Source organism: Dermacentor variabilis, unplaced genomic scaffold (assembly GCF_050947875.1).
Source record: "Dermacentor variabilis isolate Ectoservices unplaced genomic scaffold, ASM5094787v1 scaffold_12, whole genome shotgun sequence".
Classification (NCBI taxonomy): Eukaryota; Metazoa; Arthropoda; class Arachnida; order Ixodida; family Ixodidae; genus Dermacentor; species Dermacentor variabilis.
In genome coordinates, this window is record NW_027460280.1 from 6,650,663 (window position 1) to 6,666,529 (window position 15,867).

The 15,867-nt window shown below is 44.9% G+C and overlaps 1 protein-coding gene across 4 annotated transcripts in view; it reads left to right on the forward strand.

The window, feature by feature from the left end:
* Positions 1 to 4,562: 4,562 nt before the first annotated feature.
* Positions 4,563 to 15,867, forward strand: part of vnc (GNAT family N-acetyltransferase vnc) — a 96,710-nt gene continuing 85,405 nt past the window's right edge. The window contains exons 1-2 of one of the 4 annotated variants that reach the window (XM_075676729.1): positions 4,563 to 4,755; positions 7,250 to 7,339. In XM_075676729.1, coding sequence (XP_075532844.1) covers positions 4,735 to 4,755; positions 7,250 to 7,339 — 111 coding nt within the window. In that variant the 5' untranslated portion in view covers positions 4,563 to 4,734. Of the gene's footprint in view, positions 4,756 to 7,249; positions 7,340 to 12,637; positions 12,732 to 15,867 lie in introns of those variants that run through there. The other 3 variants (XM_075676733.1, XM_075676732.1, XM_075676731.1) reach the window with 3 other exon arrangements.

Below are 15,867 nucleotides of genomic sequence, written 5' to 3' on the forward strand. Positions count from 1 at the left end.
TCTAGAGATGCAGCCGACGCGAGGCTGGCGAGGCGCTCATTTCGTCTGGCTGCTTCCCCCGCCAGTGTTCCTGTATATGCTCCCGCAGGTATATGCTCCCTGCGGGAGCATATACAGGAACACTAGTGGTATGCATGGGAATGCCGGTATATTGTGACTTCGGATTGACATCGTTCTCGGAGAGACAGGACACCTTGAAGACGCGCCTGGCAAGTACCGTTCCGTCTGTCACAATGATTCATTTTCTACTAAAACAGCGCGTAAAAAGCTATTTTAACTTTATTATTACGCGAAAACATGTTTTGTTTAACTATGAAAACTTGCTATTGCGTGTACGCTTATATGTTACGTAAGAAGTATCAGCGGGCCGCTAAAGTTGGAGGACAGACGACAAGGTTCCCGCTCGCTTTGAAACAGTTTGTCGTCTGTTCTTGCTTTTCTTCGCTTGGTCATGCATTGTGGGTGAGTAAAGATGTAATATGCGTGAATGGAAACATTTTATGAAGATTTTACTTTGAGAACGCGTTATTTGCATAGTCATATCCACGTTTTAGACGAAGCCTCTTACAACACCAGCCAACACGAGCCTCGCAGGCACATATACCGTCCCGTCATTCCCATGGCGGCACGGTGCCCCCTTAAGAAACTCCCATAGACGGTGGCGCCAGATTACCCTCTAGGTGTTATAGTGAGAAACTCTATGGCTGGAGCGCCCTATGCGTTGCAGCGAGGCGGCGAGTGTGGACGGGACGCGGATTTCGGTGGCGGCACTGTAGTCGCGTGGGCTGGCTCCCTCCGCTGCTTCGCCATAGAATAATGTGCTTCGCGCGCTTCTTCGTGCGGGCTTGATTCGCGACGTTGACTGTTTTTTGGTGTTTCAACCTACCGTTCGAGTCCGTTTCGCGCGCAGTCGGCCGAACACGTGAGAAGTAGGAAGGTCGAAACGTCAACGGCAACGACACTGCTTCGCTCCCGGCTGTGAAACAGGATATAAGTGGAAAAAAGGAAAGCAGCCGTTGTTCACCGCATCGAAAGATGAATAAACACGGCGAATCTGGGAACGCAACTTGCACCGCCAAGACAAAAAACTCGACGAAACATGTGCGGTTTGTGTGCGAAACACGCTAAAAGAATAGGTGGATTTTTAAGCGATATCCAACTGCAGATGGCCTAAGGGTGACGATATCCAGCACATTATCACTGCTGGATTATCGTGTCAGCCAGGGATTTAGGTATGTTATGACATCCAGGTTAAGCCAGGATTCGCTGGAAAACTTTTTCGGTATAGTCAGGCTATCATGTGGGTCTAATGTCCACCCAACCCCAACGCAGTTTCTAATTGTCGTTAATTGCCTATCCTTTTATAACTTTGCGAAAATAGTACGCTCAGGCAATGCTGACCTTAATGGAGCTAGTGGAGAAATTAGTTCTCTCCTGAGTGCGCAAGATTCTCCAGCTCAATAAGCCAGGGCTGCTGCAATCGACCATCTCATTGAGGAAGGAAACCTTCAGCCGAGCGCATGCTTCGTAGTATTCCTGCTGAGCACAGAGAGTTGGTGGAGCAGAAGAGCGACGACCATCTAATACATTACATGGCAGGGTATGTTGCTCGAAAGTTTCTGAAGTGTTATTTCTGCATGTCTTGCAAGGCCTTTCTTTTGGGAACCCCCAATACGGAAAGCAGAAACTCTGAGTTCGCTGTGACATGCGACAAGGGAGGGAGGGTTTCTCTACCTGGAAAATGCTCAGTTTCGCGTTCCGTACAGCCCATGCTCTAGTGGCGCCATCTGGCGGCGTCGACGTGAGATGCCACACCCGCGGGCTCTCCCTGACTCCACTACCCCCTCTAGTTCACTATAGTAGCGAGAAACTCTATGGCTCCAGCCCTCCATAGAGTTTCTCACTACATTACCTAGAGGGAAATCTGGCGCTGCTGCGCTGTGGTATGCATGGGAATGCCGGTATGTTGTGGATTCGGATTGGCATCATTCTCGTAGAGACAGGACACCTTGAAGACGCGCTTGGCAAACACCGTTCCGTCTGTCACAATCTGGTCACAATGATTCATTTTCTACTATAACAGCATGTGAAAAGCTGTTTTAGCTTTATTATTACGCGAAAACATGTTTTGTTTAACTATGAGAACTTGTTATTGTGTGTACGACTTCATGTTACGTAAAAGGCATAGAGGTTCTAATAATACCCTAGAGGGAAATGTGGCGCTAGTGTCTACGGGGGCTCTCATGAGCGTTGCCTCAACCTACATGGGAATGATGGGAAGCACAGGCTTCGGATTGACTTCGATTTTTAGACTAGTGAAGTTTGCTTGCGGCGCATTAAACGAAGCTATACTCAAATATTATCGCGTAAAAACTAATTTTATTTCTGCAGTATGTCATATAATGTACAACACGCTACATAAACTTTGTATGACTGTGAGATGGAAGCACGGTTTACTATGGTTTATCACCAGGACACACCAGGGTATGCATTCTTGTGCGATTCTGTTCCCGATTTAACGCCAGAGAATAATTATTTATTTATTTTTGCAACAGCTAGAACAACCGTGCATTTACTTATATAAAAATACTCATCAAGTATTTATGGAAATAAAAATGTTGTATTGTGAGAAAGTTTTGCGCCCTTGAGCGGAATGCTGCAAGTGTCGTCTGCTACGACACCTGCTCGTTGCAAACGCGAGACATTTCTCGCAGACGACAGGCACTTGCGAACTCTCTCGCTCTTTCGAAAGGCTACGTCAGCTGTCACGATTGCTGAACGGCTTCAAGTACTTTTAAGCACGTCTGCTGCAGTGCTAGCTAGGACGCTAGTGGCCTCCTACGAGTATATGCTTCATCATACTTTATATTGACGTACCGCTTCCGAAGCGTTATGGCGTGGCTTTGAAATTACCCATTTTGCGACCCTAGAGTACAGCCAGGAAGCAGCAACCTGTCCTACCACAAGTAAGTTTGTGTTTTCGAAGTCCTAAAACACGCATTTCAATGCGTGTTTTAGGAGCAATGCATGACGCAATGCAAACGAGCAATGCAAACGAGCAATGCAGGATGAAGCCCTCAATAAAATTTTATTGTCAAGCCACTAGAAGTGCAACTGTATATGTCTTGTATCAGTAGTGCCTTCTTTTCCCTATTCTGAAGTTTCATAAAGCACGTAACGCTACAGCGCCAACACACTTAACAAACCAAAGTCCAAACGCTCAAAACATGTTCTTTCAACGTTTACGATGCCGTCGCTTTCTCGTCAGGACTTCGACACCACACCGCGACACAAACATCGTCTCAGTCGCTGGCCCAGCGCGCTATCGCCACTTCGAGCAACATAACAGAGAGGTTTGCGTTGCACTGTCCCACTGCAGGTTATAGCAATTGAGCTTGAAGCGAAACCAAAACTGAAAAAAAAAAAATGCTTGTAGACTGGTTCGCCAGTCAATAGAACGCCAATCCGAACCATCCGAACCCTGTACTTCCCATCATTCCCATGATGGTTGAACGATCGCAGCGCCAGTTTTCCCTCTAGGTATACTAATATGAAACTCTATGGTAAAAGGTATCAGCGGGCCGCTAAAGTTGGAGGACAGACGACAAGGTTCGCGCTCGCTTTGAAACAGTTGGTCGTCTGTTCTTGCTTTTCTTCGCTTGGTCATGCATCGTGGGTGAGTAAAGATGTAATATGCGTGAATGGAAACATTTTATGAACATTTTACTTTAAGAACGCGTTATTTGCGTAGCCATATCCACATTTTAGACGAAGCCTCTTACAACATCAGCCAACACGAGCCTCGCAGACACATATACCGTCATTCCCATGACGGCACGGTGCCCCCTTAAGAAACTCCCATAGACGGTGGCGCCGTGAGAAACTCTATGGTGGCGCCCATAGAGTTTCCTACAAGAATTACTAGAGGGAACTCTGGCGCTAGTGTCTACGGGAGCTGCAATGGAAGCGGTTGTCCCAGCATGGGAATTATGGGAAGTACATGGATTTGCCTAAACTTCGTCCTTTTGGCTTAAAACGCGGCTTTGTGACTTCGTAAACTCGTCATTTTTCAACAGTGTATTGCGTAATAAATAATTAAATAAACATCATTAATATTGCCCGACGGCAGGATTGGAACATAGGGACTATAGCACAGAAGACTGATATTGAAACCATTAAGCCACGGACGCATGTATCAACAAGTGAATGAAACGCCCTTATGAATTTAGCACAGGCATGCTAGTGCCTTGAGACGCTTGGCGCGTTTCGATTTGGCCACCTGGACAAGCTCAATCGTTGCAATTAATAGCAATTGTACGCGTTCCCGGCGTCTTCTGCACTTCGAAGAATATAGATTGGGCTCTAGGTGTTATAGTGAGAAACCATAGAGTGAGAAACTCTATGCTATGCTCCAGCCACTCCCGCGTGGGCGCGTAGCATATACAGTAACTCTATGCAGATGGTTAAGCAGCGCTATCTGGCGTCCACTTAGATAAGTTTCATGCGCTGCCGCTGCTTATTTTCGTACCACTGCGGAAGGTACAGTTTTCCTTCTGTAATGTTGGTTCTTTATTCTATGGGCAACGCATGCGCAGGGACCACGGAGCCCTCGGGGGCGACGTTCAGGTGGCCGTGGTAGCCGTGATAGCCGTGACTTAGTGTTTTGCGATCGTACATACATTGAGACGTTGACTTGTCCAAGACCTGTGCTCCTGTACTTTATTTATCTTGAAAATGAACATCCGTTGCGCAAAGGTAAGCAGCGTTATTGGTTTCTGTGTTTGCGCGGAACCTTCTGAGGTGCCCCGTGAATGCGAAGGATTTGTCGCATGTACCGCACTGCAACCGTTGTAATCGGCAGTATTCAATACGGCAGACGGAGGTTTCAGGAGAACACCTGAGATTGCAGTAAAGCGGGCGGTGCAGGGCGCCCAAGTGGCAGCCGCGGGATCTAAGCTGGAACCATGGCGGTCCGCGGGTTCGGGCCGCCGAGGCGTATAAATGCGGGACATTCGGGCATGCCGTGCGCACGCGGAGGCCCAGGCGATCCTCACGCTTTGGTGTCACTCCTCTCCCCCCACCCCACTCCTCGGGTGTTCTGGAGGCGCCGCCAAAGCATACTTGATAACTTTGTGTTGCTTCTCTGAATTTGCTGCTGTTATTTTTAAGCACGGCGAATTTCAGAGAAGCGTGCTTCGCATAGATTGTACAGATTTCTGTTGAGTGCATTTTCCTGAATGTTTCTTTGGGATGTTATACTGAAGGGACGGCTGCAACTTCGAGCCAATCTCTAGCTGTTAAGAGCTTCTTCCTCATGAACGTTTTATGATTTATAGAGTCGCAATTGCGAAGTTGAGGTTAGACACTTGTGCGACGAGGTTTGGCCATGCAAATCAGATTCCCGGTGTTGCGGCTCAATCTTCAAGGAATCGGTGGAAGCAGGCGTTTACGTGCTTGTCCGGAATGCCCGAAAACTATAACCGTTAAGTGGAAAGAGTGGTCTTAAAATTTTAAGTTTTACGTTCGGTAGTGCCGTGATTACTACAGGAGATGCTGAAAATGTCCACCACTGGCTTGAAGACGTCTGCGCACGACGCTGCATAACGTACGGTAGAGGGTTGCTGGAGTTATTTGTGCTGGGGAATGGCTGTCTGTAGCAATGTGTGATGTTCTCATAAAAGGTTTGTTTGATTCAGAGAAGGTGCATATGGCACCACAAATGAAAACGTACAGGTGGTGCCAGTTATGGTGTGCCAGGCTGCAACCACTCGCTGCAGGGTTCAAGGGTGCACTGCGGTAGCACCTTGCCCTGCACCCCGCTCATTCGAGCACGGGGGTGCAGGGTGCACCACTGCACTTAAGTGAATCGAAGGCCTAGGTGCAGTGCACCGTTAGTAGATGCACAAGGGGCAGAAAAACTTGGCTGAATCGAATAAATCTATACTAGTCCTTTGAGTGCACTCCATAGATGTTATCAGGTCTACAGGTCTTGCACTATCATATTACACATGAAACTGTGATGTCATTCACAATTATCATTATAGTTTGTTTAGTTTCTCTGCACCGTTATACCCAAGTCGCATGGCCACGTTTTAAGGGCCCTTGAGTCGAGGTCCTTTGACACTGCCAAACTCTGTTGAAGGTGTTGTTTTGCTACCACACAGCAGTTTTCAACGGCTCTCGAGAGTTTTACTTGTTCCACGTTATGAACGAGTGTCGTGATGGTCACCATACCAAAGCCGCACAAGAAAAAAGACAAACAAACCAGTGATTCGTAGCACTATCTACCTGCATGTATAAAAGTATTTCTAACTCGGTGCTGATAGTTTTTAGAGAATGTTTTGGGGGCAGACATTTCTTTATCGTGTTTGTTTCAAAACACTGCTACGAGAGGACATGCAATTGCTACTACAAGACCTTCAAGATTTTGAAAGAGTTGCATGAAACTGTCGACTCGATTGACGTTTTGACTCGGTGGCCACCGAATCAGCGTGTGTGGCAGCACCCAATATGCCAATGAGTAGAAAGACTGCCACTTCAAGGGCCTTTGAAGTGCCCGTGTGAGGTTGGTTGTATTTTTTTTACTTTCGGCACAAGGCAGCTCTGCTTAGAGGCTACTGCCAGTGCCTCTTCAGTGTGGTATAGCGCTGCGATTGCATCGTTGTCGCATCTAGAACCCTGTCAAAGTAATCGTGGCTGGTTAATTGCCGTGGACAACTAGATAAAATCTTAGGAGAGTGCGTTTGTGGTTTTTAGGCCTTTCCAATGGGGGGCTAGTTCAACATCTGGTCTTTTCATGGGAGGTAATTTGTGGAGGGCTATTTATAGCTCCATTGCACACACTAATAATTACTAGTGCATATGAACAAGTGATGCATCAATACAGAGATTTCAATTCACCATGCTGAAGTAGCATGAACTTGACATCAAACTCAATAAAAGAAGGCCGTTCCAGTGCTGAAACAAGTTCAAGCATCTGTGATTTAATAAGCATGCTATCGTTTGAAAGGGAACTGATGACCATTTTATGAGAAGCACACTCGCCAAGGCGCATGATTCAAAGTCTTCAATGCAGGAGTACTAGGCACTGTGGTACAGCATGCAAGTCATAAAATGCAAGCTATATTTGGCGGGTTTGACAACAAAGTCTGTTACAGTCAACTCATGGGAGCAGGAATAATACTGTAGCTCATTGAGTGATCGAAGAATGGGACATTGTCATATTGAGAGACTCTTCTGGTTGATGCAGGACCATCTGTGCCGATTCTTGGTGGCAAAAGTCTCTACAGCTGTTGGGCTATCCGAAGTTGAGAGGAGCCGTCCAGGGATTCCACTCGATGTAGAGTTAAAAAAATCACTATAAAATTTATTACAGGCACTGAAGTGTGCAGAGCGCTAGTGCTGTATTTTTCATGCACAAGTTTGGGTCGCCTCCCCCTTTCTATGTTACCCTCGCTTGAGGGCCCTTAGGGGTATTTCAAATAAATATATCATCATCATCAGCCTGGCTATGCACACTGCAGGGCAAAGGCTCTCCCATACTTCTCCAACTACCCCAGTCATGTACTAATTGTGGCCATGTTGTCCCTGCAAACTTCTTAATCTCATCCGCCCACCTAACTTTCTGCCGCCCCCTGCTACGCTTCCCTTATAATCCAGTCCATAAGCCTTAATGACCATCGGTTATCTTCCCTCCTCATTACATGTCCGGCCCATGCCCCCCCCCATTTCTTTTTCTTGATTTCAACTAAGATGTCATTAACCCGCGTTTGTTCCCTCACCCAATCTGCTCTTTTCTTATCCCTTAACGTTACACCCATCATTCTTCTTTCCATAGCTCGTTGCGTCGTCCTCAATTTAAGTAGAACCCTTTTCGTAAGCCTCCAGGTTTCTGCCCCGTGGGTGAGTACTGGTAAGACACAGCTATTATATACTTTTCTCGTGAGGGATAATGGCAACCTGCTGTTCATGATCTGAGAATGCCTGCCAAACGCACCCCAGCCCATTCTTATTCTTATTATTATTTCAGTCTCATGATCTGGATCCACGGTCACTTGCTGCCCTAAGTAGATGTATTCCCTTACCACTTCCAGTGCCTCGCTACCTATCGTAAGCTGCTGTTCTCTTCCGAGACTGTTAAACTTTACTTTAGTTTCCTGCAGATTAAATCTTTAGACCAACCCTCCTGCTTTGCCTCTCCAGGTCAGTGAGCATGCATTGCAATTGGTCCGCTGAGTTACTAAGCAAGGCAATATCATCAGCGAATCGCATGTTACTAAGGTATTCTCCATTAACTCTTATCCCCAATTCTTCCCAATCTAGGTCTCTGAATACCTCCTGTAAACATGCTGTGAATAGCATTGGAGAGATCGTATCTCCTTGCCTGACACCTTTCTTTATTGGCTTTTTGTTGCTTTCTTTATGGGGGATTACGGTGGCTGTGGAGCCGCTATAGATATCTTTCAGTATTTTCACATTCGGCTCGTCTACACCCTGATTCCATAATGCCTGCATGACTGCTGAGGTTTCGACTGAATCAAACGCTTTCTCGTAATCAATGAAATCTATATATAAGGGTTGGTTATATTCTGCAAATTAATTTCTCTATCACCTGATTGATAGTGTGAATATGGTCTATTGTTGAGTAGCCTTTACGAAATCCTGCCTGGTCCTTTGGTTGACAGAAGTCTAAGGTGTTCCTGAGACTATTTGCGATTACCTTAGTAAATACTTTGTAGGCAACGGACAGTAAACTGATCGGTCTATAAGTTTTCAAGTCTTTGGCGTCCCCTTTCTTATGGGTTAGGATTATGTTGGCGTTCTTCCAAGGTTTTGGTACGCTCGAGGTCATGAGGTATTGCCTATTTCTAGTTTTTTTCACTGTTTTTAGGCTTCCTCTGTTCCTGAGAGCATGTTCAATTCTATCCATATTATACTTCCTTATGTCAGCTGGCTTACGCTTGTTGATTAACTTGGAAAGTTCTGCCAGTTCTATTCTAGCTGTAGGGTTAGAGGCTTTCATACATTGGCGTTTCTTAATCAGATCTTTCGTCTCCTGCGATAGCTTACTGGTATCCTGTCTAACAAAGTTACCACTGGCTTCTATTGCACACTCCTTAATGATGCCCATAAGATTGTCGTTTGTTACTTCAACACTAACGTCCTCTTCCTGAGTTAAAGCCGAATACCTGTTGTGTAGCCTGATCCGGAATTCCTCAATTTTCCCTCTTACCGCTAACTCATTGATCAGCTTCTTATGTAACAGTTTCTTCCTTTCCGTCCTCAAGTCTAGGCTAATTCGTGTTCTTACCATCCTATGGTCACTGCAGTGCACCTTGCCAAACATGTCCACATCTTGTATGATGCCAGGGTTAGCGCAGAGTATGAAGTCTATTTCATTTCTAGTCTCGCCATTCGGGCTCCTCCACGCCCACTTTCGGCTATCCTGCTTGCGGAAGAAGGTATTCCTTATCCACATAGTATTTCGTTCTGCCAACTCTACTAATAACTCTCCTCTGCTATTCCTAGAACCTATGCCAGGTTCTCCCACTGACTTGTCTCCAGCCTGCTTCTTGCCTACCCTGGCATTGAAGTTGCCCATCAGTATAGTGTATTTTGTTTAGACTTTACCCATCGCCGATTCCATGTCTTCATAGAAGCTTTCGACTTCCTGGTCATCATGACTGGATGTAGGGGCGTAGAACTGTACGACCTTCAATTTGTACCTCTTATTTTCACAGCAAGACCTGCCACCCTCTTGTTAATGCTACAGAAATAAATCAGGGTGTCTACCAACCGGGGAAACCGGGAGAACCGGGAATTCTCGGGGATTTTGAGTAGTCTGGAAAAACTCAGGGGAAACTCAGTGAATTTGCTCCTCCATCAGGGAAAATTAGCTGTAATTTTATTGAAAGGGTCGAAAGTCGTGGTTATGCTGGCTCGAGTAACAGACAGGAATCGTAACGAGTCGTCTTCGACGCCCAGTCGTCGGCTGGAGGAGTTGCCAGTGTACAGTCAACGACCAACTTTCCGGATTCCCAATAATTTGGACGGATTCGCGGCATCACGCCGTGCCCCATAGAGTCAATGTATCATAACGTCTGAAATTTCAAACGCAAGAACTCTTCGCCGACCGATTTTCCGGACGTTTTGCGTGATCGCAGGTCCGAAACGGCATTACTGAAAGTCACCATCGCTGCCATTTTGATTACCTCGCCGCCTTGAACCGGTGCTCTTGCACGCAGATCCGCTGGCAGCCGTAGCCACCACTGCGGCAATGCTAGGCCTAGCTGCTTCGACGTTCACCATTCAGCTTCTTGCCGTTTGGTGCTGTGTTTCTTCATTTCTCCGCTGTCAGCAATAATTTTGGCTTCGAAGTTCGGAAAGCTCAACACATTGCATAATGCTGGTTCCCGAAAGTCAGTTTCGCCTCAGCACAGTCATGTGACGCGGTGAAAATCAGAAGCGTAGGAAGGGGCAATTGTCACGGGACACAGTATGCATTCCTTAATTTTGCACGTGTGCACCCACCCTCACCTGTCACAGTAGGAGCATCGATATGCCTAATGAGTGCACTGACAGGCATTCAGAGCTTTTTCTGACGTGCCTGTGGCGATTTGAGCCCTTAAGGGCAGTAAAAGACATGGATTTATTTTTTCGGACTGCCTGATTTTTTGAAAGTTTTCGCGGCCCCTAGGGGGTCCAAAAAATTGGACGTTGGCTGTAAATTGACCAAAAGTATTCTTCAAATGGTGCGTGGGGCGAACGTGTGGCGAAAGGAGGACGAGAACAGAAAGGATCGACGCACTGAGGAATTAACGGGGAATTAAGTATGCGACCGCTTCTTTGAAGGAGCCTGAGCTCAAAAAAACAGTGTTGGCTAACGCCGAGATGCAGGTGTCCCTCATCGAAACCAAAATAAACTCTTTAAAACAGTGGAACACAACACTGAGACGTCTTGCGCGAGCTGAGAGTATGTCAGGACAGTTCAGGTTGACTTAAGAGCTGTTGAGAGAGAATCTCAATTGTGACAAAGTTTGGGCCTCATACCACTGAGCTTGCTATCAGTTGATAGAAATAGCTCATATTCGAAAATATTTGCTTCTGTATGCATCTCCTTTTTATTTGCACTTGAGAATGTCCAACTCGATTTGCAATTTTTTTCGAAGACATTTTATTTGCTGTACAGTTTAATAACCACTCCCTTCTGTTCTTTTTTTGAATAGCATAAGCACTATTCCTTAGTATTCCAATCGGATTAAGTCGGTTTTCTTTAAAAAATTTTCATATGCTTACTAGAGAGTGACAGCATCGGGCAGCCCATATTGAGATAAAACATAGTTCTGCATCACTCAGGGAATTTTGCAAAGGCACTCAGGGAATTTGGAAATGTCAACTTGGTTGACGCCCTGATAAATATATAAGCAGTCGCAAAGTAAAGATGTTGGGGTTGTTTGTATAATAGGCCAGGTGAGCTGCATGAAGACAAGGACATGAGATACAAAAAAAGAGCACAGCTTGAAAGTATGTAAATTAAAAATGTTACACATAAAAATAAACACAGAAAGGCAGTATACCCTTTAGCTGATGACTATGCATATGGCGGTTTGCTGCTACCCACTAGTGAACGAGATTAATTCATTTGGACCACCATTGGGTGCTCAGTCAGTGCCTGCCAAAAAATCCTTCCCAGATGTGGTGTGGCTTTTGCAGCGTGCACTTAAGTGTGTCTGTTGGGGGCCGTACTGAATGTGTGTGGTGCTAGCTTTGTGTGGATTTACGGTTCATGCTCTTTGTCAACTGTATGTCTTTGGTAATACATGTGCCTTTGGTAAAGCTTGTGGTAAAAAAGTTGAGCGCATACGAGCAAGTAGTCTCGCCCTGTATGCCTTTCCTGTGATCAGTGGTGGAATAAAAAAAGATTACATGCTCACACCGGCCTGATGTGGTTCATAAAACAAATTTTAAATGTGCGGAACATCAAATCTACGAAGTGATCCTTCCTTAATGGGAAAATAAAAGAAAACAAATTTCAGCTGCACTAGTAAATTACTTATAGAAATAACAAAGTAGCCCCTCTTACTGTGAGAACAGGTTTCGTAACCTTAAGGAGATGCTAGAAAGACAAGTGGTGACCCTGCCTTGGAGTTCCCGCCCCAGCCTACCGTGATGTCATAGATTTTGATGGCGACTGCTCAGGCTTAGGTAGATGTTCTTCAGTGTTGTACTACATTCCATCCTATAAGAGTGGAAGACGACTTAGCAAATTTCAAGTCCTTTTACAGGACCACAGTGGCCCAAGTATGAAAAAGTACTTTGAAATCCGTGACGTCAAGCTAGGGCTGGTATTGCAGTGCAAAATACATTCAAGACTGTGACCTTCATTTGCTGTTCTAATAATCTACCTCGTACCACGAAATGCAAGATTGTTTCTCTTTATGATGTCCCTTTAATGCTCCTTGCGTGTTTTGCAGAGCGCTACCAGTAGCATGTCTCTGTTAATGTATGATCGCTGCTAACGTCATAGCTTGCTGTGGTGAATCACTTAGTTTGCTCCTAGTTTTTATGAGTATATGATAATAGAACTAAAGAGAACACTGAACTAAATTTTGTTTTTCTGCGTGTGCTTTTGTGGGAGGCTTACACCTGCTCCAAAATGAGATTTTGCCTGCTCCAATGGCTGCTCCAAAATGCTGAAGGGCATTCCCAACACTGAGTTCACAACTTGGCAGGTATGTAAACAGTCTTAATGCGTGTGGAAATGCTGCCTTTTTGGGCACAGCCACACCTGTACAGCGAGATCTCCTTCTGACTCCCTTATATGTCACTAAGAGTGTGCTCAGGGCAAGTATTAAAAAAATGCGGGCTATCTTTCCCTTTCTTCTGCTCCCTTTCTCCTATAGAATTTTATTAATTGTAAAGTTCACAGCTTGGCAAGTATGTAAACAATCCCAATAAGTGTGGAAATGCTGCCTTTTTGGGCACAGCTGCAGCTGTACCACGAGATCTCCTTCAGACTCCCTCATATGTAACAAAGTTAAAAAAATGTGCTCAGGGAAAGTTAAAACAAAAAAAAACGTGCTATCTTTCCCTTTCCGCCGCTCCCTTCCTACCGTAGAATGTTACGAATTGTAAAGTTAACAGCTTGGCAAGTATGTAAATGATCTCAATTAGTGTGGAAATGCTGCCTTTTCTTTTTTTTCGCTTCAGTTCGCTTCATTTCGCAACAAAGTCGATGTGAAAGAACTGTCTATTTGAGAAGTTTCAATATCTAGGTGCTCAGTGAAGAAAAAAAAAATCATTTGTGGGTTATCAGCAGAATTCATTTGGCAGTACACCTGTACCATGAGATCTCCTTCAGACTCCCTCATATGTTGCCAAGTTAAAGAATGTGCTCAGGGCAAGTGTTAAGAAAAAATGGCAGCACAGACTCAGACTGCACTAAGTGACAGTTATAGGCAATGTACAACTAGTAATTTGCATACTTCACTCCTTTTTTTTTTTGGTAATTGCATTTCATCTACCATGTTTAGGAGATAACACTCAGCACCGTTCTACTGCCTTCAGCACGAATTGTGCGTCATGATGTGGCGCAGGGGTGAACTCGGTGGCGTACCAACTATTTCACGAGTGAGGAGGGGCATACTGAAAACCATCTCTCTCGCTCTCTCTCTCTCTCTCTCTCTCTCTCTCTCTATATATATATATATATATATATATATATATATATATATATATATATATATATATATATTGCCACCTGATGTTTTGAGCCAGCAAACATTCAGCATTGCATGCCGAGCAAAAACGATGAAGATGACAAAGTCAAAGATCCCACGCCAGCTGGAGAACCGTCCCTTCGTGTCTGGCTGCTGGTACTGTTGCTTACTGTTGCCTTAGCGGGTGACAAACTGGTGGAGGTGCTGGGTAATCTAATCTATGCACCAAACCCCTCCCAGCAGCAGGAGCTCCGGCCCCGTACTCGGCCCCCGTACTCAGCAGGAGCCCCGGCCCCGCATTCGAGGCTCGAATGCGAGCGCTGTTGGTTTGTTTCTGTGTGTAGTAGTTAAGAGAACGAGTTTAAGGGAGGAGAAAAAACAGAAGGAAGAAAATTATTGAAGCATAATTGCAGCGCCGTGATTTTAAAGTGCACTTGCGGTAGAGGAACAGAAGGGGATATAAATGTGCGTGACCATGGTACACACGCGGAAAACTGCCTTAATAAATTTAGATACTTGAGAAAAAGTTTCGTTAACAACTGATAACATGGCAATCATCACTCGAATACGACGAGAGAAATTATTGAGGCATGGAAAATTACCTTGAACTAAGTATGGTTTGCGAGAGAAATGCTTGTAAGTATTGGGCATTTTAAAAGATGAGGGAATATAAGATAGTCTCCGCGCTTATCGAGAGGATGGCGTCCGCACGAGACTTCACCAGGCACCTTACTGAGACATGAAGCTGTGTGGCCGGAACAAAGCTCCCTTCTCTGCCGGCCAAGCGCAGATAACGTGCATTCCGATCGCCCAAGGTTGCGCAGACATAGTTTAGTTCGAATCGAGCGAAATCGAGCAGCTCTAGTAGAGTCTAGAAAAAGGTTAAGCAGGTGCGAGCGCGGCAGCGTGGGAAGCTAGCCTGAGTAACTATCTCAAGGACTGCTGCTCATTAGAGCGAAATACCTTTGTGTAATTATAATAACCCTAATAAGACTACTTTCGAAAAGTGAACGGCCCAGAGGGCTGTACTACGAGTGCTATGACTTAATTTTCTGTATATATATATATATATATATATATATATATATATATATATATATATCACAGTGAAGTAGACACGCGTATGAAGCGGTTTCACTTCACTGTGAAATATTTACCCGGGCCCAGAACTGCTTTCTTTCTGGTATATATATATATATATATATATATATATATATATATATATATATATAATCTGTAACTTCTTATAGCTATCTACTAATTTGCTATCGCAATTTGTGCTTCGCCTTTCGGGCAAAACTGCGACTTTTTTTGAAAATCGAATAGACGTAGACAAGTAGCATTTTCTTCTGTCTTATAGTGCAATGCAGTGATCTTTTTATTATGAGTGGTTGAGTGCTAGCAACAGAATCATAACGAGGAGTTCCTACGTTGTTGGGCAAGTGCTTATAGGGACACTAAAGGCAACTACTAAGTCGACATGGACTGTTTAAATAGCATTCCAAAATCCTCACAATGCTTGTTTCGTGCCAAGAAAAGACTTAGTTTACGAGAAAATTGAATCTAAAAGGCCCGAATACATTTATCGCATTTCAAATCTCACACCACTTAACCAGGGAGGGGGGACATTGCATATGCCATCATTGCTCTTTGCTGCTGTCTGTGACTAAAACGGCATCCAACAGATGGTGGTACAGTTTTTTGCACAAAATGCAAACGCTCGGCCATGGAGAAATCGATCCAAGACAGAGCAGCGGATTCGCTGCTGCAGCTGCTTTTGGTCAAGTGGTGTAGACCGTTGGGGCATCCTGGGACACACATGGAAGTGGAATTCTCTGCTACTTGCAGTTTGTGTGAGTTTCGCAAGCCAGCAAAACCAGCGCAGCAATACACGGTAACGAAACTACTGGAACATGAAAGCACAGGTAGCGCAGAGTTGAGCGAAACGAAACCTTTCGACTGCTCATGTCGTCCTCAAGGGTAATGTCAATGAGTTCTTTTTTTATAAAGAAAAACAACTGGACAACTAGCATTTTATTTCATGTTATAATGCAATACAGTGATATTTTTGTAACGAGTGGTTGAGTACTAGTGACAGAATTCAAATAAGGAGTGCCTTCGTCATCGGGCAAGTACTTGAATGTCCCGG